General features: G+C 41.1%; 1 protein-coding gene across 1 annotated transcript in view; it reads right to left on the minus strand.

Moving 5' to 3' along the window:
* STAT4 (signal transducer and activator of transcription 4) overlaps nt 1–13,138 on the minus strand; it is a 43,574-nt gene extending 30,436 nt beyond the window's left edge. The window contains exons 1-3 of the mRNA XM_032693659.1: nt 12,965–13,138; nt 9,917–10,045; nt 8,272–8,416 (exon numbers count right to left, since the gene is read on the minus strand). Coding sequence (XP_032549550.1) covers nt 8,272–8,416; nt 9,917–10,044 — 273 coding nt within the window. The 5' untranslated portion in view covers nt 10,045; nt 12,965–13,138. The remainder of the gene's footprint in view (nt 1–8,271; nt 8,417–9,916; nt 10,046–12,964) is intronic.
* Nucleotides 13,139–18,073: the final 4,935 nt, after the last annotated feature.

Genomic DNA, 18,073 nt, shown 5'->3' on the forward strand with positions numbered 1-18,073 from the left:
TCTGCTAGAAAAACTCTTCTTGAGCTTTTAATTGTATACAATAGGAACTTTACTTGGAGGCTTAGAACTCTTAACTAGTATGACCACCGATGTGTTTGTTCATACTGAATGAATATTCAGAGAAGCTGATGGAAGGGAGGGGAGACGGGAAGCAGGATTACAAAGTCAAGCAAAAATACATTTCCTTCCCTATTATTCACTTGTGATATGCTTATTTTACAAATTCTGATATTCAGCATCTTTCCAGATAAGCAAATATCTCATCTTTCATAAAATCAAAAACCAGGGAGAAAAAAAAAAGAAAGATTTGGTTTTGTTGTGTATCTCAAAGAAATGTGTGGGTGGGAAGGCATAACCGTACACACTTATTTCCCGTTTTCACCTTCAAATATAACAAACAACATGTTGCCTTGATTTGTTTTCTACCTTTGTTTATGCATCCAGGCAGAAAGTCTGATGAAGACAGTAGTAGAATACAAAGAAAGAGTCAGTCCTTATGTTACCCCGATAAAGATGAATTGCTTGGGAGTTTCTTGAGACCCTGTATTTAAACAGGCAGTATTCATACTAAAAAATCATTTTCTACAAGAAAGATGGCTCAGTTTTATCTAGGTCTTTAAGAGGAAGTACCTGTGACACTACCTATTTAGACTGCTCTTGTTATACTTTTATTTTTAGATTTCCCCTTCCCCGTCTCAAAATACATGAGAAAGCTTAAAGGCAACCTCATTGTTTTAGAAAACTCCTATGATGTGTGGGAAGTCCTAATACACAGGTCTGTAGCCTTGTAGTTCTGCTTTTCTCATAGCGTATGATGCATAACTTCCAAAAGATCATAATGTTTTCAGGGCATGTGCACCCAAATTGCAATAGGCAAAGCTGTTTGCAAAAGCACAGTGAATGAGCTGTGAAGGCAGAGGTCTTTTTGTCTACCTCTCAAATTCCACTGCTGAGTCCCACCCAGCAGCCACTAAAATCAGTCAAGGAACAGTCTATAGAAATGGCAGATTTCTGAGCAGGTAGGGTGAGATACAGCTACAGAAAATACATGTCTCTAGAACTCATCATCTGACAGTAGAGCTGTACAGCCAGGGAGGGATAAATAATGTAGTGATGCTTCTTATTTAAATGAGATTTATTTGAGAATACATAACTTCTTATTTTTAAATGAGATTTATTTGAAAATAAATAAAAACACAGTGTTCCCTATGAAAAAGGGTAAACCAGCAGAGGACAGAGGACTGATCCCCAACTCCCCCTCCTCTTCTGGACTCAAAGACCTGAGTATTATTAAATAATCTCTCAGGCAGATGTTCAACTGCAACTGAGGTCTTAATACTTCAGAATGAACAAAGCCCACAGGAGGTTATTTAGTTTGTTTCCTTGTTTTTTTACCCCTGTCTGTAAGTTAACTCTTATTCGTCCTACAAAACCAAACTGAAACATTTTATAAACTGTTAGAATTGTGTTCTTTAAATAATAACTAGAAACCCAAAAATATTTTACTTCTAATAGGTAACCTCTTTCAGTGTTGTATCAATCATTTTTATAATCCTTGTTAGCTGACGTGCAGTCACCAGCCTGTGACTGCTAAGAGCAGACAGCTAGCTGCTTTAGCTTACAGGCTTCTATGCAGGGTTTCCCATTTGAATGCCAACATTTTTTGTTAACAGCTTTAATGTTTGAACTGGAAAACTCACTGGGGGCAGTCTAACACAATCTGAATTGTGTTAGGCAGCACGACACACTGGTTCAAAACACATGTCCCACTTTAACGTGTCGAGTTGTTGATCTGGCAGGCTGCATGAGCGCTAAATACGTGTAAATAACATCTTGAAATGGATGTTTTGTGGTTTATTAGGAACTTTCTCCATTTTGTTCCATTCTTACCCTTTTGTACGCTATAACAGGAAACTGCAACGTAAACTTCAATGGCTCTTTCCACTCTTTGCAGCTGTTTCTCAGCACAGGGCTTATTAGAATTGTTTGTCGAGTACCAACTGGAATGTCCTGTTTCAGATCTAATGCTATTTTGTCCCCTTTCTTTGAGGTACTGAAATAAATAATCTTAGGATTCCTCATGCATGTACCTTTCTGATATAGAGGCTTATGTAAACAGTCATTTGAATTAAAAAACCTTTATATATTCATTTTAGTTCTGTCTGGAGAAGCACAATGATATTCAGTTTCCACTACAAATAGAAACAAACTGGGCAGTATAACAAAGAACATGACACAGAATTAGGAATGCACTACTGTGTTACTGTTTTAAGTAGCATCATGTGAAGCAAGATGCTATTTGTTTGTACTGTGTAGAAACAGAGTAAATTTTATATGGAAAGAAGTGCCATAATGTTGTTTAAGATGACAGAAGATACTTTCAGATGCTGTTCCAGACCTTTCCATAAAAAAAAAAAACCAAAACAGACCTCTGCAGGAGAAAGTATATGTAACTAAAGTATTATTTCCCAGCTACTTAGTAGAAGTTCCAAAAGCTTGTTTTTATATAACTGGTTGGTGTGAATCATCATATCTGGTGATTCTGCTTGACCTCTCCCTTTATAAGCAGACCCCAACGTGTTAGTGGTGTGTGTTCACAGAGACCTGCTCATTCAGGTAGAATCCCATTGCCCCTCCTCCCCTCATCTTAGAATCTAGCAGGGCTGGTGATTGGGTAAAGTTCACCAATACTGGAGAATCTCCTGTGAGTATTAAATGGATTTCATGAATATACATAATTTACAGCAAATTGTTCCCCAGAGCACACAATATACTCATTAACTTCGGCTTCAATGGTAAATGAGTAGAGTAGCCCTTCTTATTATTCCTGAAATCTGTTATTTCACTTTTATAAAGGAAGATTTATGTAATCAGATTTCCCCCTGAATACCATAAACAGTGATGTGACACAGATGCATGTTGCCATTAATGGGAAAGGATTGCTTTCAGAAGTTATCTTGAGTCTAGAGCATAAATGAGGGCTTCAGTTATGAGTAGGATGATTCTGGGAATTCCTGCTTTTGTCCTGATGTCATCCTGCACCCACTGTAGTGCACAGCACAGACAGTGGCTCTTCAGCTCCTGAGAGCTCACCTGAACCCACCCTTGGGCCAGGCTGCATTCCATGGAGCTGCTTCTTGTCTAGTAGGTACCTAATGAGTGCTCCAGATTTCCAGCTTGGAGTGTGTGGGGGAAGGACATCCCTGAGATGAACATCACTGAACATTATTAGAGACTTACAGGCAATTGTCCACCAGCATCATTCCTAAATGGAACAGTGGGACACTGGTGTGTAGTGGCCACCTCTAATTCCCAAGCTACTCTGAGCCTCCCCTGCCTTGGCTCCTCTGGTGCACTGCAGCCTGGCTGCTTTTCACTGACTGAGGATTTTGGCATATGAGGCAGGAATGTGGACAGTGCCTGTCTTACATGAGTGTCTCTGCATTCCACCACTCGTCTTTGTGTACTAAATCTACTTGAGTATTGTACAGGAGCTTACATCAGGGACAGGTTCACTGTCATGTGAAAACATTCTTTCTGAAAACTAGGATGTAATTGTTCAAGGGCCAAGGCTGTGCAGACTGTTGCACCTGCAATTTGGTTCCTTGAAGCGCTAGGCAGCTCTCCTGAGCTTAACATCTGCCCTTTACTATTTGTTGTCATGGCAACAGCACAAACCATCTCCTTGTGACTAATCTGCTTTGCTTTTCTCCATCTAGGTTTTAAGAAGGAGAAAGAACCACAGGCATAGTTTCCCCACTCTTTCCTCCACTGCCTCTGAACATTTTCTGCCTCTTCCCTTTCCAGAACCACTGCTGGGGGGAGCAGGAGCTCTGCAGGAAGATGGACAAAGAATTTAACATTAGAAAGTGACTGGGCTGTTCCGTATCCCACTGAAAAGCACAGAAACCAAAGGCTGCTCTGCTATAAAAATGAATCCAATTTACTGACTAGAGAAGTAATAATAATGTAAGAAGTACATATGAAGGATTTTAACCTAAAATGCTGACCATGATTTTAATACAATATGTGCATTTATACCAGATTAGTGTCAAAAGTGATATTTCAATGAAAGCAGGAAATAGAGAAGCAAATTACAGAGAGCTAGCAGTAACCACAGCTGCTTAACTAAGTTTCTCAGCACTATTTTCAAGTGCTTACAACTTTTACAAATTGCATGTTTCTTGGTCAGTGTTTCTTTTTTGCCTCCAGATAATTTTGAAGATGTAAGCAGTCTAAGCAAAAAAATGCCAGGTTCCATAGTTATTTCTCTAATGGTGAGAGAATAGGGATGGTCCCTGTGGGATAAAAGCAAAGGTGCCAGGCAGACCCATCTTTCTGCTAAGAGTTCTACTCTTTGACCTTCAAAACACCCAAGATTGCCCAAAACTGTATTACAGTTATGAGGCAGGCAAATTCTCTCTTCTTTCACTACTTATTTTCATGGAACAACTGACATATTTATGTCAAGATGTTTCAGGTCAAGGTCAAAATAAAACATTTTCTCAATTTTATAACAAAACAGAATCCCAGGGAGATCTTTCAGGTGAGGTGTGCTTGGCTATGGCGCTGGAAGGTCCTAGACATAATTATCTCTAGATTCAGTAGCAGCACCAGGAACCTTGATCCTAAGGAGTCCTTGTCTGTCTGACAAACAGCTGCACAAGCCATTTATAAAGCGTGCATTGCTTTCTCTTCTAAGGTTGCTCTTCACTAACACTACAGTTGTATTTCTGATTAAATTTTAGTCCCTCATTTTGTGTTTTACCAAGAACTGCAGATTCCTTCTGAATAGCTTCTGTGTGTTCTCTAATTTAATCTTTTTTATTATTACTATTGCCATAGTATTTAGGAACCTTTAGTATAGCTCAACGTATAACGCTGTGTACGTAGAGATAAGGGATGATTTCCAGCATTATCTCATTTGTCGAGTATTACTCAATATGGTAACACAATTTGGCTCAAAATAATCCAAAAAGATTGTACTCAGATCGTGTATTGAGGTTGAACAGCTTTGTGTGTGTGCTCGCTGTGCATGTGCCTGTATTTCTGTGTGTGTGGTAGAGAGGGGAAGGAAGAGGAGTGTGAACTGTGACATTTCAAAGAAGTGCCTGCACTAGAGAGCGAAGCAGAGATAAAGGTGGGCTCATGGTAACAAACCTTCAGAGAAAGTCAAACCAACACTGTTCTCAGAGTCACCAGAAAGGAAAAGATGTTTACAAAAGCAGCTTCCTCTCCTATTTAGGAACCCACTCTTTCTTTCATCAGTCAGTGAAAAATCTCATTAGTTTTACGGCGTACCCTTCCAGCCTCCCTTTCTGTGAGTGGTACGTTTGGACAAAAGGAGCCATGGCACTCCACTACGCACATCAGTCACATTCTTCTGGCGTTGTCTCATGAAACTGTCACAAACTAGCTCAAATCACAAGAGTTAGGTATCTGCAAGGGCTTCCAGCTGTGGGTGGGAAGCCAAATGCCCATCTCCAAACTTTGCATATATTCAGCAATAAAATGCAACCGGTGATGCATTAAAAAAACTAGACCCATAAGTACATAATTTGCATACTCAAATTTAAGAGCGTTACGGCAGATACTGTCCATGCTATGTGTCATGTACAGTTCACAGTCCATTCATAACGCTTGACAGTTAATAACAAAGATAGGCTATCAGCTGATTTCAACTACTATAGCATTTCTTTCCTGATGTACTTACCTAAGCAATGAAGAAATATTTTTAACAGCTGAAGCCAGGAGACTGCCTGTGCAGCTCTACAGAACATGCAGCCCATACTTTGGCTGAAAATGGATTTATCTTTTGTGTTCTAAAAATTAAAAGTTGTAACACAGTATGTAACGCAAACATCCAAATAACTGGTGTCATAGATTTCTTAAGAGAGTTTAAGTTATTTGTCTTATTAAAAAATAATAATAATAACGACTCTCAAATATTGCAAGGGCCTGGACCTACTCCAGCCTTGGAGTAGGCTGGAGTAATACATAAATTATTCTGGAAATCAGAATATAGACTGTGGGTGATAGTGTTAAAGGTCAGGAAAAACTCCAATATCTGTATCTGGTGGTTCACATGTGTAATTTGAAACGAGTAGCTTTTTATCTGAATACAGGTTATCTGCTGTCTTGATGTAATGGAGATAGGCCAGCGTTATTAGTGATGGGGAGAGCGGTTGGGTTTTTTTGCTCAGCTGGAAACATTCTACTACAAAGCTCAAGACTCAGATCCTTTTTTAATAAGCAGTATAATTCCAGTATCACACGTGGCCTCTCAAGGAGTTTGTAATGCAAATCTCCAGACCTTTGCAAGCCAAGGGAGCAAAGGGACCTGCCTGCTTGAGAAAGCTTGCTAAGGCAGGGCCTGGCAGTGCTACAGGGTGATGGAGAAAACAAGCTGGTTCATGTTGCACCTTGTGGGGCACTACCTTTCAGAGCCAGCAATGGAATGAAATGATGGGTCAGGTTACTCTATATGGACTTGACTGTTGTTCTTTCTAGAGAAGGAAAAGACCAGCGCTGGTGCTCCTGTAACCAGTACATGGTGACTGTAACCCAGCTGTTCAGCTGTAATGGGGGTGCCCGAGCATTTTGGCTTGTTCTGGAATTGTGACTCAGACTCTTGCCACCTGAGAAACCGTTTAATCACAAATCACTTAAAACTGTCCTCCTTTTGTCTGTCTGGAGTAAGCCTCCTTTGCTTTGTGCTCTTCGTGAAGCACTTCGTGATATAATTTCCAAACATGCCAGGATTTCAAGGAAGCATTTTTCACTCTGGCCATGTTTACACTGGTTATTTTGTGAACTCACATGTGTGCACCCAAGGCCCGATTGCTTGTCTTGGTATGCCCAATTTCCCAGACTATGCAGCACTGATGCTTCAGGTTTTGGTAAAAAATTTAGAAAAAAATACATGGTGCAAAGAGTAGAAGGAACAAGGAGAGACTTTAGTTTTGTAGAGCTTGTCTGTACGTATATACTGGTTCAATGTGCATGTGCACATTGTGATGGTATAATCATAAATGCACTATCTTTTAAGCCGGGAATACACCAACGTACAAATGGAATACACCATTGTCCTGCTCTTTCCACACATTTCACCTCACTGTGGAATAACCCTTTACAAAGGTGAGACAGCTCTGTCTCAGCCCTACTGTGATAAAATGTGCCAAGACCATGAGAGAAATTACAGGATTAAGCTTTCTGCAGTTAAAACCAAAAGCAGTTCAGTAAATTTGGTGTTTGAGTAGTACTGAAATTATGAAAAGTGCTGCTACACAAACCAGAAAAGAAACAGAAAGTGACTTTATTTTTAAGTTACAGGAGGCCACTTGCATAACACAGGATGAAAAAGTGGTAGTGATGGAAATATTGTCATGTTTTTAAGAGGCCACAATTAGGGATAAAGAGCAGAAAGACACAGCCACAAAGAGAAAAAAAAAATTGGCTAAGTCAGGGTAAGATTTTCCAGACCAGCGTGTGTGTATATGTCTCTCTCTCTCTCAAAAAAAAAATGTTTTGCAAGCAGTGAAATTATCATTTAGGTACTGATGGAAAACACCATCAAAGAGGAGAAAAACCCCCAAACTTTCATTAAACTCAGTTTAATGTTTATGCATATAAAGAATATGCAGAAGACAGATAGATGTCAGGAAGTAGGTGACTAATGAAGTGGAACTCTGAGAATCCTTGCCTTAGATAAACAATTATTAGAGAAACATTCAGCTAATCAAAATAAATATCATTTTGCAGAAGTCTAACAGAAAATTCTTTAAGCCATTCACAACAATAATCCCAGCTAAGCATAAAACAGCAAACATGCTAATGATTTACAGGGATTCCTTTTTCAGGTGCTGCCTTAAGCCCCAAATATGTATTTTTATTCCATAGTTAAATATCTGTATGTGGCTGAAAGGTGCTACATTTGTAATAAACATGAACATCCATAAGCACTATACAGTTTTATTTGTAAGAGCTCAGTGAAACACAGATACACAGAGAGCTAAGAAGTCGCAGCACTTGTATCCAAGCTGCATGCATTAAAATATGAATTATTGTTCTACAAACAAACCAGCAGTGGAATTATTATTTTGAATTATCTTGTTGAAAGCTTGGCCTTCCCATAGCAGCTTGGAGTCTATGGCAATCAGGACAGCTCTGAGCTGTGCACAGGAACAAAGTACATTCAGCAGAGGTTGGGCACAGCCTCTAGAGACCAGTAACAGTTTACAATGCAATCTGTCATCTGAAGTAATGACCCACCTGCAGCAGCTTCCTGATTCTTTTCAGATTGTGTATCAAGAGCAGATTCTTCTCCTGTGAAACCCGGTCCAGCTGTTCATCCACTTGTATTATCAAATTCTGTAAAAGGATCATTGCCATTGCTTCATTGTTGGCTGCAGTCTCCCTAAAAAAAAAAAAAAATAATCAGTGAATGAGAACCACACGTTTAAAGTGTCGGGTAATGTGTCAGTCTATCAGTACAGAAAATTATAATCTGTTCAGAAATCTAGGTAGCAAAAAAAGGCTTTAACTATATGGTGACCTGAATATCGTTAGAGGTTTGCCAATAATTGATTTTTAAGATTTTGAGGTGTTTTATACTCACATAGATATGCAGCTATAAAAACAGGGTGAGGAGTCAGCCAGAGGAGACAACCAGGGTTTTCTAGTCTCTGCTCCAGTGAATATTTAAATACTTCTACCTCACTTGTCAGAGGAAATGGGGCTTATGCAAACTGTCCCTCTCACTCAGTCACAGAGATATAATTACTGAATTTGCTGTCTAGTTTCAGACAAAGCTGACAACAGACTTGAAGTCCAAAAAATAGTTCGTTCTTACAAATTTCATGGAAATCTGGCAGGTTGGTAGAAGAGAGGAATCCAAATTAATACCTCCACTGAGGGAAACGGCAGTAATAACTTGCTCCAGGAGGCAACAGCCAGATGGCCAGTCAGCAGATATATCTCTTCACACCAGGCACCAGATGAGCCTTCGCCTGGCCAAACTATTTGGGGATACAGGAAGACTCTGAAGCTACTGATGAAGGGTATGTAGGGGACAAAGGACGCAAACACAGGTAAAACCAGGCTTTACTGGTTCTGCTCTTCATGGTACAGCTTGGATGTGAAGGGCAATAACATTAAGGAGCAAAAGAGAGAGGAAGGTAGAGTTTGGACAGCAAGGCATCCTTGTCCTTGGGATAGTCTTTTTCCTTGCCCAACAGATGGCAGATGCCTGTTTGAGATATGCCTGCTAAGACTAAGTCTAGCAAAAAGGAGGTTTTATTGCTTCCTGCATTCCTACGGCCCCATAAATACTGAACAATAAACTGTAAGGAAAGATTATATTCCTGTGCAAATTTTTGTTTGCTTGGGTTTTGTGCAATAGTCCTGTGGGTTTAGCTTGAAAAATTGAGATATAGCTAATATAATGGTTTTTTGGCATTTAGTTTGGAATTTTCTTACGATAACTATCAAGTAAATTCAATCCAAATTTGTGCATAAATTCACTTTCTAGAGAAGAGTTCCTGGAAATAGCTGGCTTGTTCCCCAGAATTATCCAGCTTTAAGTGTGGTTTTGGACAAATGAATAATTTTATGCTTCAACAGGTAATTGTATAACACTTCCATTGAAAGTAACTTGCATTATTTTTTTTATGAAAAACCTGTAATATCATTACAGCTAGACCCTTTTTATTGGATTTTGTTTAGGAGTAAGTTCAAATGCGAAACCTTGCCTCCAGATATTCCTTAAGTTTAAACAGCTAAATCCATAACTGGTGGAATACTGTTCTTGGAGTACAAATGTCTGTACGGTTCATAAATGAGCACCCTAAAACCTGCCAGAAAACAAAAGAATTGTTTGTAACTGGAAAATTATGAAAGAGAATAAATGTGATCCTACCAGTCTTGGCTTTCTATCCACTGTGCTAGCAGGTGCCGGATTTCCATGGGGAAGTTATCATCATAGAACTGGTCCACCTGCTCCAAAAATTTTATTTCCAGTTGTTGAACTTGACTCCATTGGGACATACTGCAAAAGAAAAGGTGAAACATGTTTGCCATTGAAAAGTGAATATGAACTGCTAATCCAAAGTGCATAAATCACTTATTTTCATTGAAGTTTTTATGTACTTCAACATTTCTGTCTATCCTTCTTTCAAAACAGGTGGTGGTACTTGAGTAAATTTAATCTGTTAAGGGGAAGAGGGAGAAAAGTGGGCAAGACCATTAAAAGAAAGTTCTGATTTTTACACTTGAATAGGCACCTCGGTCAATTCCCTTCCTTAATGTAAATGTTTTGGGGTACTTTCTGATGCTTATGAAGTGGTGAGATTTACACAGCATCTCTCATCAAGAGAAGTAGTTTAGGACTGTACTCTTCAAATCCAGTCAAAACTATTTTTATTGAAGAGTAGTAGAAAATAATGAATTTATTCTCTTCTTGGTGAATTCATACCACTCAAGTTTTTCCTAAAGCCATTATGGTTGTGTGTTACTGTGCTGTTCCTAAAGCCCCACATCTTCTGTTTGGAGAGTACTGCTTTACCACCTAAATTGTTTGTCTAGTACATCTTCTCCATTTTAAATTGCCGTAGAATTATATTTGATGTTACAGAAACAAAAAAACAACTAAGCATAAAGTCATATGAAAACTGTAAGTCACTCAAAAGTAGCACCTCCTGATGACAGGCTCTGAAATTCTTAGTGAAAAAAACTATTCCAAGTAAGTTTTTCCTGTTTACTGAGATCCTGGAAATAGAAGCTTGGTTGTTCCAGATTTTAGGTGAGCTGAATGAATATCTGCTCCTCTCCATGGTCTAAAGAGATTATTTTGGGTGAGCAGACTCTCCATGAGGACACCTCAGCCTGAGTACTCTCTCCACTCATGAGAACATTACCTTTCTGATACCTGCTCTCTAGGGTCACACCCCATCATCATTAATCCCACTGGTGAAAACACCATTTTCATTGTGATGCTTTCAGTGCAGGACAGACTGATACACCATGGCCTCAGGGCAGTCTTTGCCAGGCTGTAATCCTGCATGTGGACAAAAAGTCAGTGGCAGTGTTGAGAACAGGCCACCCTGGATGAGCAGAAAAGAGGAGTGCCCTAAGGCCTGTGCCCTGGGATCTCAGTCCTTGATGACCCTATTCCCATACCAGAGGTGATCTTCCCTTTCATCAGAATGTTTGTTCGTGTTAGCAAAAGACATAAAATCCAGTCAGGGGCTAATGATTGCATTGCAGTACATCAACAAATTACAGATCTGTTTGAACATTTTTGACAGAAACTTCCTGAAAAAAAAAAAAGATGAGATTTCATCAAAATGGACGTTTTTGTAGAAAGCTGACCTTTTTATAAGCAGCTTTTCTATTTCCAGTTCTGAATCGTGGTTTCAGAATGTCAGCAATTTGAAATAGAGAAAACATCATATTTTTAGTGCTGTGGTCTTTCTTTTTGCTTTTTCTTAAGTCAGAGTTTAAAAAAAAGGATGAAATATCTCAAGGTTTGTAATGGAGTCCTGAGTACTTACTCATGCAAAAGTAAAAGTGACGGGTTTTAGTTTCTCCTTAACAAAGGCTGATGGGATGATTCAGTGTGTAGTATGAAGGACACTATATGTCAGTGGAAATGTGCCCAGGGACACATCCCTCCTCTTTTATTTCTTCCATTCTGAGAGGAAAAAAATATTGCCTGAATATTTACTTTGTTTCTTTAAATTGCTGAGCAGGAGTAAGGCACAGGAGTGTTTCACTGTGTTGCTATATTGATAGTTACAAAGAATCCCAGGTCTTGTTTCTGGACGTACTTACAGTGAACCAAATCATGATGCATTAATACCTTTTAGAATAGTATCACAGAATTGTTACGGCTGGAAAAGACCTCCAAAATCATTGAATCCAACTGTAACTTTTTTCTGAACTTATACTCAGTAAAAAAAAAAAAAAAAAAAAAAAAAAAAAAAAAAAAAAAATCAGATAGTAAGGCTCACTTTCAATGGGACTTTTTATTGCAATTTCTAGTGAATTCTGGTGATTATGACATCCTAAAAATATTAGTAAAGAAACTTAATTTTTTTATCTAAAGAAAAACAACAGTAAAAAAGGCAGGATTTTGTTCAGCCTGCAGCCCCCTTAGGCCTTCCAGGTAAGGTGCAGGGATGCTCATGTGCATAAATGCATGCAAAGCACACAGGTATGGTCGGTTACTGGGATTTTTGTGACATGTTCAGTACAATACATATTCCTTTTGTGCAAAAGAAGTCACAGGGAAAGCTGAGAAGCAATTTTAGCTCATTGTGGATGGCCCTTGAAGGGAACTGAAGGGAACCTACAGGAAAGATGGGGAAATGCTATTTACAAGAGCATGTAGTGACAGGGCAAGGGGGAGTGGGTTCAAACTGAAAGAGAGTAGGTTTAGTTTAGATATTAGGAAAAACTTCTTTACTGTGAGGGTGGCGAGGCGCTGGAACAGGTTGCCCAGGGAAGTTGTGGCTTGCCTATCACTGGAAGTGTTAAAGGCCAGCTTGGATGGGGCTCTGGGCAACCTGGTCTAGTGGGAGGTGCCCCTGCCCATGGCAGCCAGGCGGAACGAGATGACCTTTAAAGTCCGCTCCCAACCCAAACCATTATATGATTCCCGGCAGGAGCGGGCGACGCGTGACGGCGGGTATGGAGATGCGTCCAACTGCTCCCTGGACAGCGCAGAGCAGGGATATCCCGCTTTCCGTGTGCCCAGGTGCTCGCCCGGCCGCCGCCGGGTTTGCCCTGGAGCCACTCTCCGGCGCTCCCACCTGTCCCTGGCGGTCCCGCCTGTCCCCAGCGCTCCGTGCGCCCCTGTCCCGCCAGGCGCTACGCTCCATCCATCCATCCATCCATCCATCCATCCATCCATCCATCCATCCATCCATCCACTCATCCACTCATCCACTCCTTCCCGGCGCCCCACTTGCCTTTTCCGCGGGTGCGGCCGAGCGCTGGTGCTGCTGCTGCCGGCGGCTCCTCCGGTCCCGCCACCGCCCTCTTTAAGTGCTGTGCCCGCCCCCGGCCCTACACTGCCTTCCTGTGAGTCAGCCCCGAGGGGCCCAAGCTTTGCCGGGCTCTGCCGGGCTCTGCGTACCCAGGGCGGAGCGCCGAACCCGGCACGGCCCTGCTTCGGGTGCTGGGAGACGTGCGGGAACCCGAGTCGTGACAGTCGACCTGGGGAAAGGTCAGAGCAGGGAGGGAGTTGTTTGTCTTCAGGAGGCTGAGAAATAAATAGACCTTTCTAATTCGTACTGTGCAGCAGAGCCTTGACAATCGCAGAGGTTGGAAAAGACCTCCAAGATCATCGAGTCCAACCTTTGGCTGAACACCACCTTATCAACTAAACCATAGCACTATGTTTTGTGAGCACCTCCAGGGATGCTGATTCCACCACTTCCCGGGGCAGTCTGTTCCAATGGTTAACCACGCTCTCCGTGAAAAAATTCTACCTGATGACCAACCTGAATCTCCCTGGCACAGCTTAAGACTATGTCCTCTCATCCTGTCAGTGGTTGCCTGGGAGAAGGGGCTGACCCTCACCACTACAGTCTCCTTTCAAGCAGTTATAGAGAGCATCTTTCTACAGCATTCTGCATTCCAGGTAATAGCTGGAATCTCTCCAATATAAAAGATTTGATCCCCGTCCTAAGGGGTTAATGATCCAGTATCGTATCTGTAAATGCCAAGAGAGGTGTTCCGAGTACCTTTTTCCTTAAGAAGTACATTATTAGAAAGAGGATTTATATAATAGCAGATGTAACATTGTTAAAACCAGTGTGAGTGGAAAATGCTAAATTACGACCATTTCACACCCATCTTACCTCAGTGCAGACTTTGAGCAGTAGTATCATGGCTCTGGTGTAACATGAAGCAGCTGAAATCTGCCCTGAAGCAAATCCTTTTGACTATTGTTTTATTTGTCATATTTTGTCTTTACCAGAAACCCCAGCTGTGAGCAAAGCATTTCTGTGCCATTCTGTGCAAACCTGGAGTAAGAGAAATGCTCTCATAACCTGCCAGGGAGCCAACCAAGCAGTATTACACCGTCTCTGCACTGAGAGGAACGTGCATCCTTGTTCAAGGGAAAAAGCCAGGTACTGGAGATGCTGTTAAGAGGAAGGTGTGTGTTACTACTGATGTATAATTATATTTTCTAGGCAGAGCAGAGGGAGAATTGAATGTGAGGTGAAAAACTTTGATACAAAGGCAACTTCTAGAAGATCATATACAGGTGTCAGCAGCTGACCCGTGTCTGAATATTGGCTAGGTAAAAGACACATTCACTGTACATGTGTTTGAAATGAGATTTGGCATTGTCTTTAATAGCATTTAGCAAATTTTCAGGTGCATTTGTGTACAGAGAGACAGGATCATAACAGAAGTCTGAAAAAATCCTGATTTATAGATTTGTATGGTCTAATCCCTATTTCAGTAGACTCTCTTTAGTTCTGTTATTCTTTTATGTTTTGGGGGTTTTTTTAAGTGAGATGAGGATATAATGTAGTAGAAGATTTTCTTCAGCCTCTTATTTTTTTACTAAATGACCAGAGTGCAAAATCACATTAGCTTTACAACCCAGAAGTGAAAGCTTGGTGTATAAGGCTGGAGGAATGATTTGGTTGCTGTTCATGAGCAGAAGCATATCTAGTCCCAAATTGCATTTTGACTTCTCTAAGTGGCTATTTTTGGCTCTGATTTAACTCAGCTGCCACTGGCTCAAAAGAACTGACACTAGAGCAGAATAACAATATTTTCACTGCTTTTTGTTGGGAATTGTGGACCAGACTGAATGTCAGACTTGCCCTTTGTCCAAAGAGGTCAGTCCCCAAATACAGCCACAGTTTGACAAGTCTCTGCTCGAACCTGATATCTGTCCTTCAGATTTCAGCAAGCATAGGAGGCTATACAGTAAAGCTGAACTTTACTTAGGTTTCTGGTTTTGCTGATGAATATACTGGCATTTCATTTAGAATGCATGCACTCACATTTTATAATCTTTCCGTAGGACTGTATGCTGTTATTTTGCATATTTGATAAATAACCTTATAGATCAACCAAATTCTGTTCTCTACCATTAGGCAAATCTTCATTATTTTCTAAGACAACTGATTTTCACAATTTTTAACTGTGCACTGGTAAGCTTGTGTGGGTACCACATCAGGACACTGAATTAGTTATTTGAGGACTACCCAGGAAATATTGATTGGTAGTTTGATTTTGTGCTGTCAATAGGGGGAACTATTGCACTGTATTTATTTTAAATAAATATTGGTAACTGTTTATTTTTCTTTTTACATTAAGTACTCATTCTCTGAGCATCCTTATGTAACTGCTGTCTAATGATAAAAAGACAGGTAGTTCATAGCATCCCAATAAAACAAGACAGTAACAGGTTTTCAATCCCCTTTTTGCTTGCTGTTTCTCTCCTTGATATTAAGACAGTACAATACTTCCTATTATCTGATGCAAGTGTTTATTCAGGCTCGGCTTCAGGAGGCCATGAGCAGAAAGTTTAGCTAGGTGTTCTCAAAATCTAGGGTGATCAGAGGTCATTCTTCATCTGAGGTTCAGAGATCAGTTTCTGGGAAGATGGTTCCTGTTCCCTTATTCCCTCCTCCCCTCATTCTTCCCCCCACTTTCTGACGGGTACAGCAGTGAAGGCAGGTCAGTTGCTGGGATGGAGAACAGCTGTGGAACCAGCTGTTGGGGGTGCAGGATGCTGGATATGGGCCATGGCTGTGAAGGCAGGAGAACAGGGGCATGATCTTCACAGCAAGGGGTGCAGGAAAATGAATGGAGTCACTTGTGATGTTACAGTGAACTGGGGAACCCTGGGGCTTTACAGAAGCTTGTTGGGGAAAGTGGAAGGGAAGGGCACTTTGTTTGGAGGAGAAAAGTGGTCCTAAGGCATTAGAGTTGGATCGTCAAAGGCACTGAGGTATGGCCTCACATGGAAAATCCTGAGGTGTGTATGGGCAGCCTGAGGAGGAGGATTGTTTGGGGATCACAGGTGGGAGAGGAGGGTGTGGAGCAAGGTGTCAGGGTGGTGGGGGCTAAGGGGTTCCCTTCTGAGTCTGAAGAATAGCTCAGCTCTCTGCTCTTGGAAGAGGGGTCAGAGGGGTGTGTTAGCACACTGTGAAGGATGTGATGGTGCTTGGAGATGTGAGGGAAAGTGCTGTGGAGCAGGACTGAGGTAAGAAAGAGATGGTCTAGGTCAGTTCAGGTAAGCTCTGGAGGATATCTATGTGGGTGGGATCCTGGAAGAGATGGCTCAGGGCACATGGTGATCACTGCTGTGCTAACATTTGGGGAGGCTGAGAAGGGGGCAGCTGCATGGGCTCAAAGGAGAAGAGTAGGGGCAAGGAGCTGTGGCTCATACTCAGTGGAGGAGTTCAGTGAAGAACACTGGCAAGGAAAAACAGGCTGAAATGATGCTTGTGAAGAGGGGGGCAAGGAAGTAAAGAACCTAGAGCAGCCCATGGAGGGGGGGGGGGAGTTTCTCCAGCTGCACTGAGTCACAATATTATGATGAGGGTGCAGGTTGCAGCCCTGGAGAGTACAGATAGGCATAGGCCAGGAAAGGTTCAAGCCACCCTTTAGTTTGATGGATCAAGGTTAATCTTCACTGTGTAACATTTCATTCCATTTCACCAGTGTTTCAGCACTGGTCAAAGCAGAAGAATAAGAAGCAAGTGACTAAATTGTATGGACTTATTTAAGGCAAGAAAGAGTCTCAAGTGATAGAGAAGGAATTCAGGGCATAGTAATCTTCTCATCAAAAGTTCACAAAGTTGTTTCTAGGAACACTGAGCCAATTTATTACTTTGATCTATCTGACCAACCTGTAATCAAGATTATAATCTCTCATGTTTGGTCTCTGGTGATTATACTCCTTGACTAACCTTTAATTAGAGTATGTGTCATCTACCTTTTGCATAAAGGAGACATTTAGCTCGTACATGCTATACATGTGCTATGTCTTGTATCTGAACTGTTCATAGCTTTTCTTCTTACATTCAGAACATGGACTTCTGGTCTCAGTGAGACTAGTAAACACTGTAATCATGAGAAATTGTCTTGCTGACAGTGTAGTTCCTTCTAGTCAGCACAGCATAAATCAGCAGTTCTGTGTGCAGGTCACGTCCCTTACTGTCCTCTGTTTGGAGAAAAAGACAAAACCAGCAATGTTCATCCAAAGTTATGTGTTATAACAAGCTGTTTATGGATACTGTAAACAACTCATCTCTGTGCTTGTAGGTAGTTAAAAGAATGGTCATCATACTTAGAAAAGACAGGGGGGGTTGGCTGTTATGTTCTCAATTGCTGAAATACTTACTGCTTTCCCCCTTCCAGTAATGAATGAATCGTATATGCAGATGTATAAATCCATCTGAAGTAAAGATATGTATCTCACCCAAATTCAACATGATATCAGCTAGAAAAAAAAATTAACTTGCTACATGGAGAGTAATGAGAAATAAGGAATTATAGAAAATGAGGTTTTCTCCCCCCTGAGTTAGGCTCAGGTCTCTGCTTTCGTAGTGGTGTGGCCTTTTGATACTGCAGTCTCTAGCTTTGCTCTTTTTGGCAGGTGCAGGTCGACTGAGCCCCCAGCAGTGCAGGAACAGGTCAGAACGAGTGACCAGTAGGTAGATGACCTCAGTCCTGAGGCTTTTTGCTGCTCAGACCCTGACGGAGGGTACATGCCCATTGCTACTGCTGGGTTGAGGATCTTCTATACCAGTTCATAGCAAGATCAAAGTGAGAGGTCCTGTCAAGCTGGGACATTAGGAATTTTCTTCTTTGTTATCTGTTATCTTTGAACAACAGGTATGTTGTTTTGATGCATGCCTTTTTTATAGCTTCACTTCTTGATGTCATATTTGCAGTTTTGCACTAGGTGATTCAATGTGTATCCTGAGAAAACTTGATGACATTTGCTCTCAAGAGAAAATATTTGTATTTTGCAGTGAGATTTTTGTGGAAAGGAAGCACTCGTTCTAAGGAGAAAGAAGCCTGTGCATCTTGTAGA

Source organism: Chiroxiphia lanceolata, chromosome 7 (genome assembly GCF_009829145.1).
Source record: "Chiroxiphia lanceolata isolate bChiLan1 chromosome 7, bChiLan1.pri, whole genome shotgun sequence".
NCBI classification, from domain to species: Eukaryota; Metazoa; Chordata; class Aves; order Passeriformes; family Pipridae; genus Chiroxiphia; species Chiroxiphia lanceolata.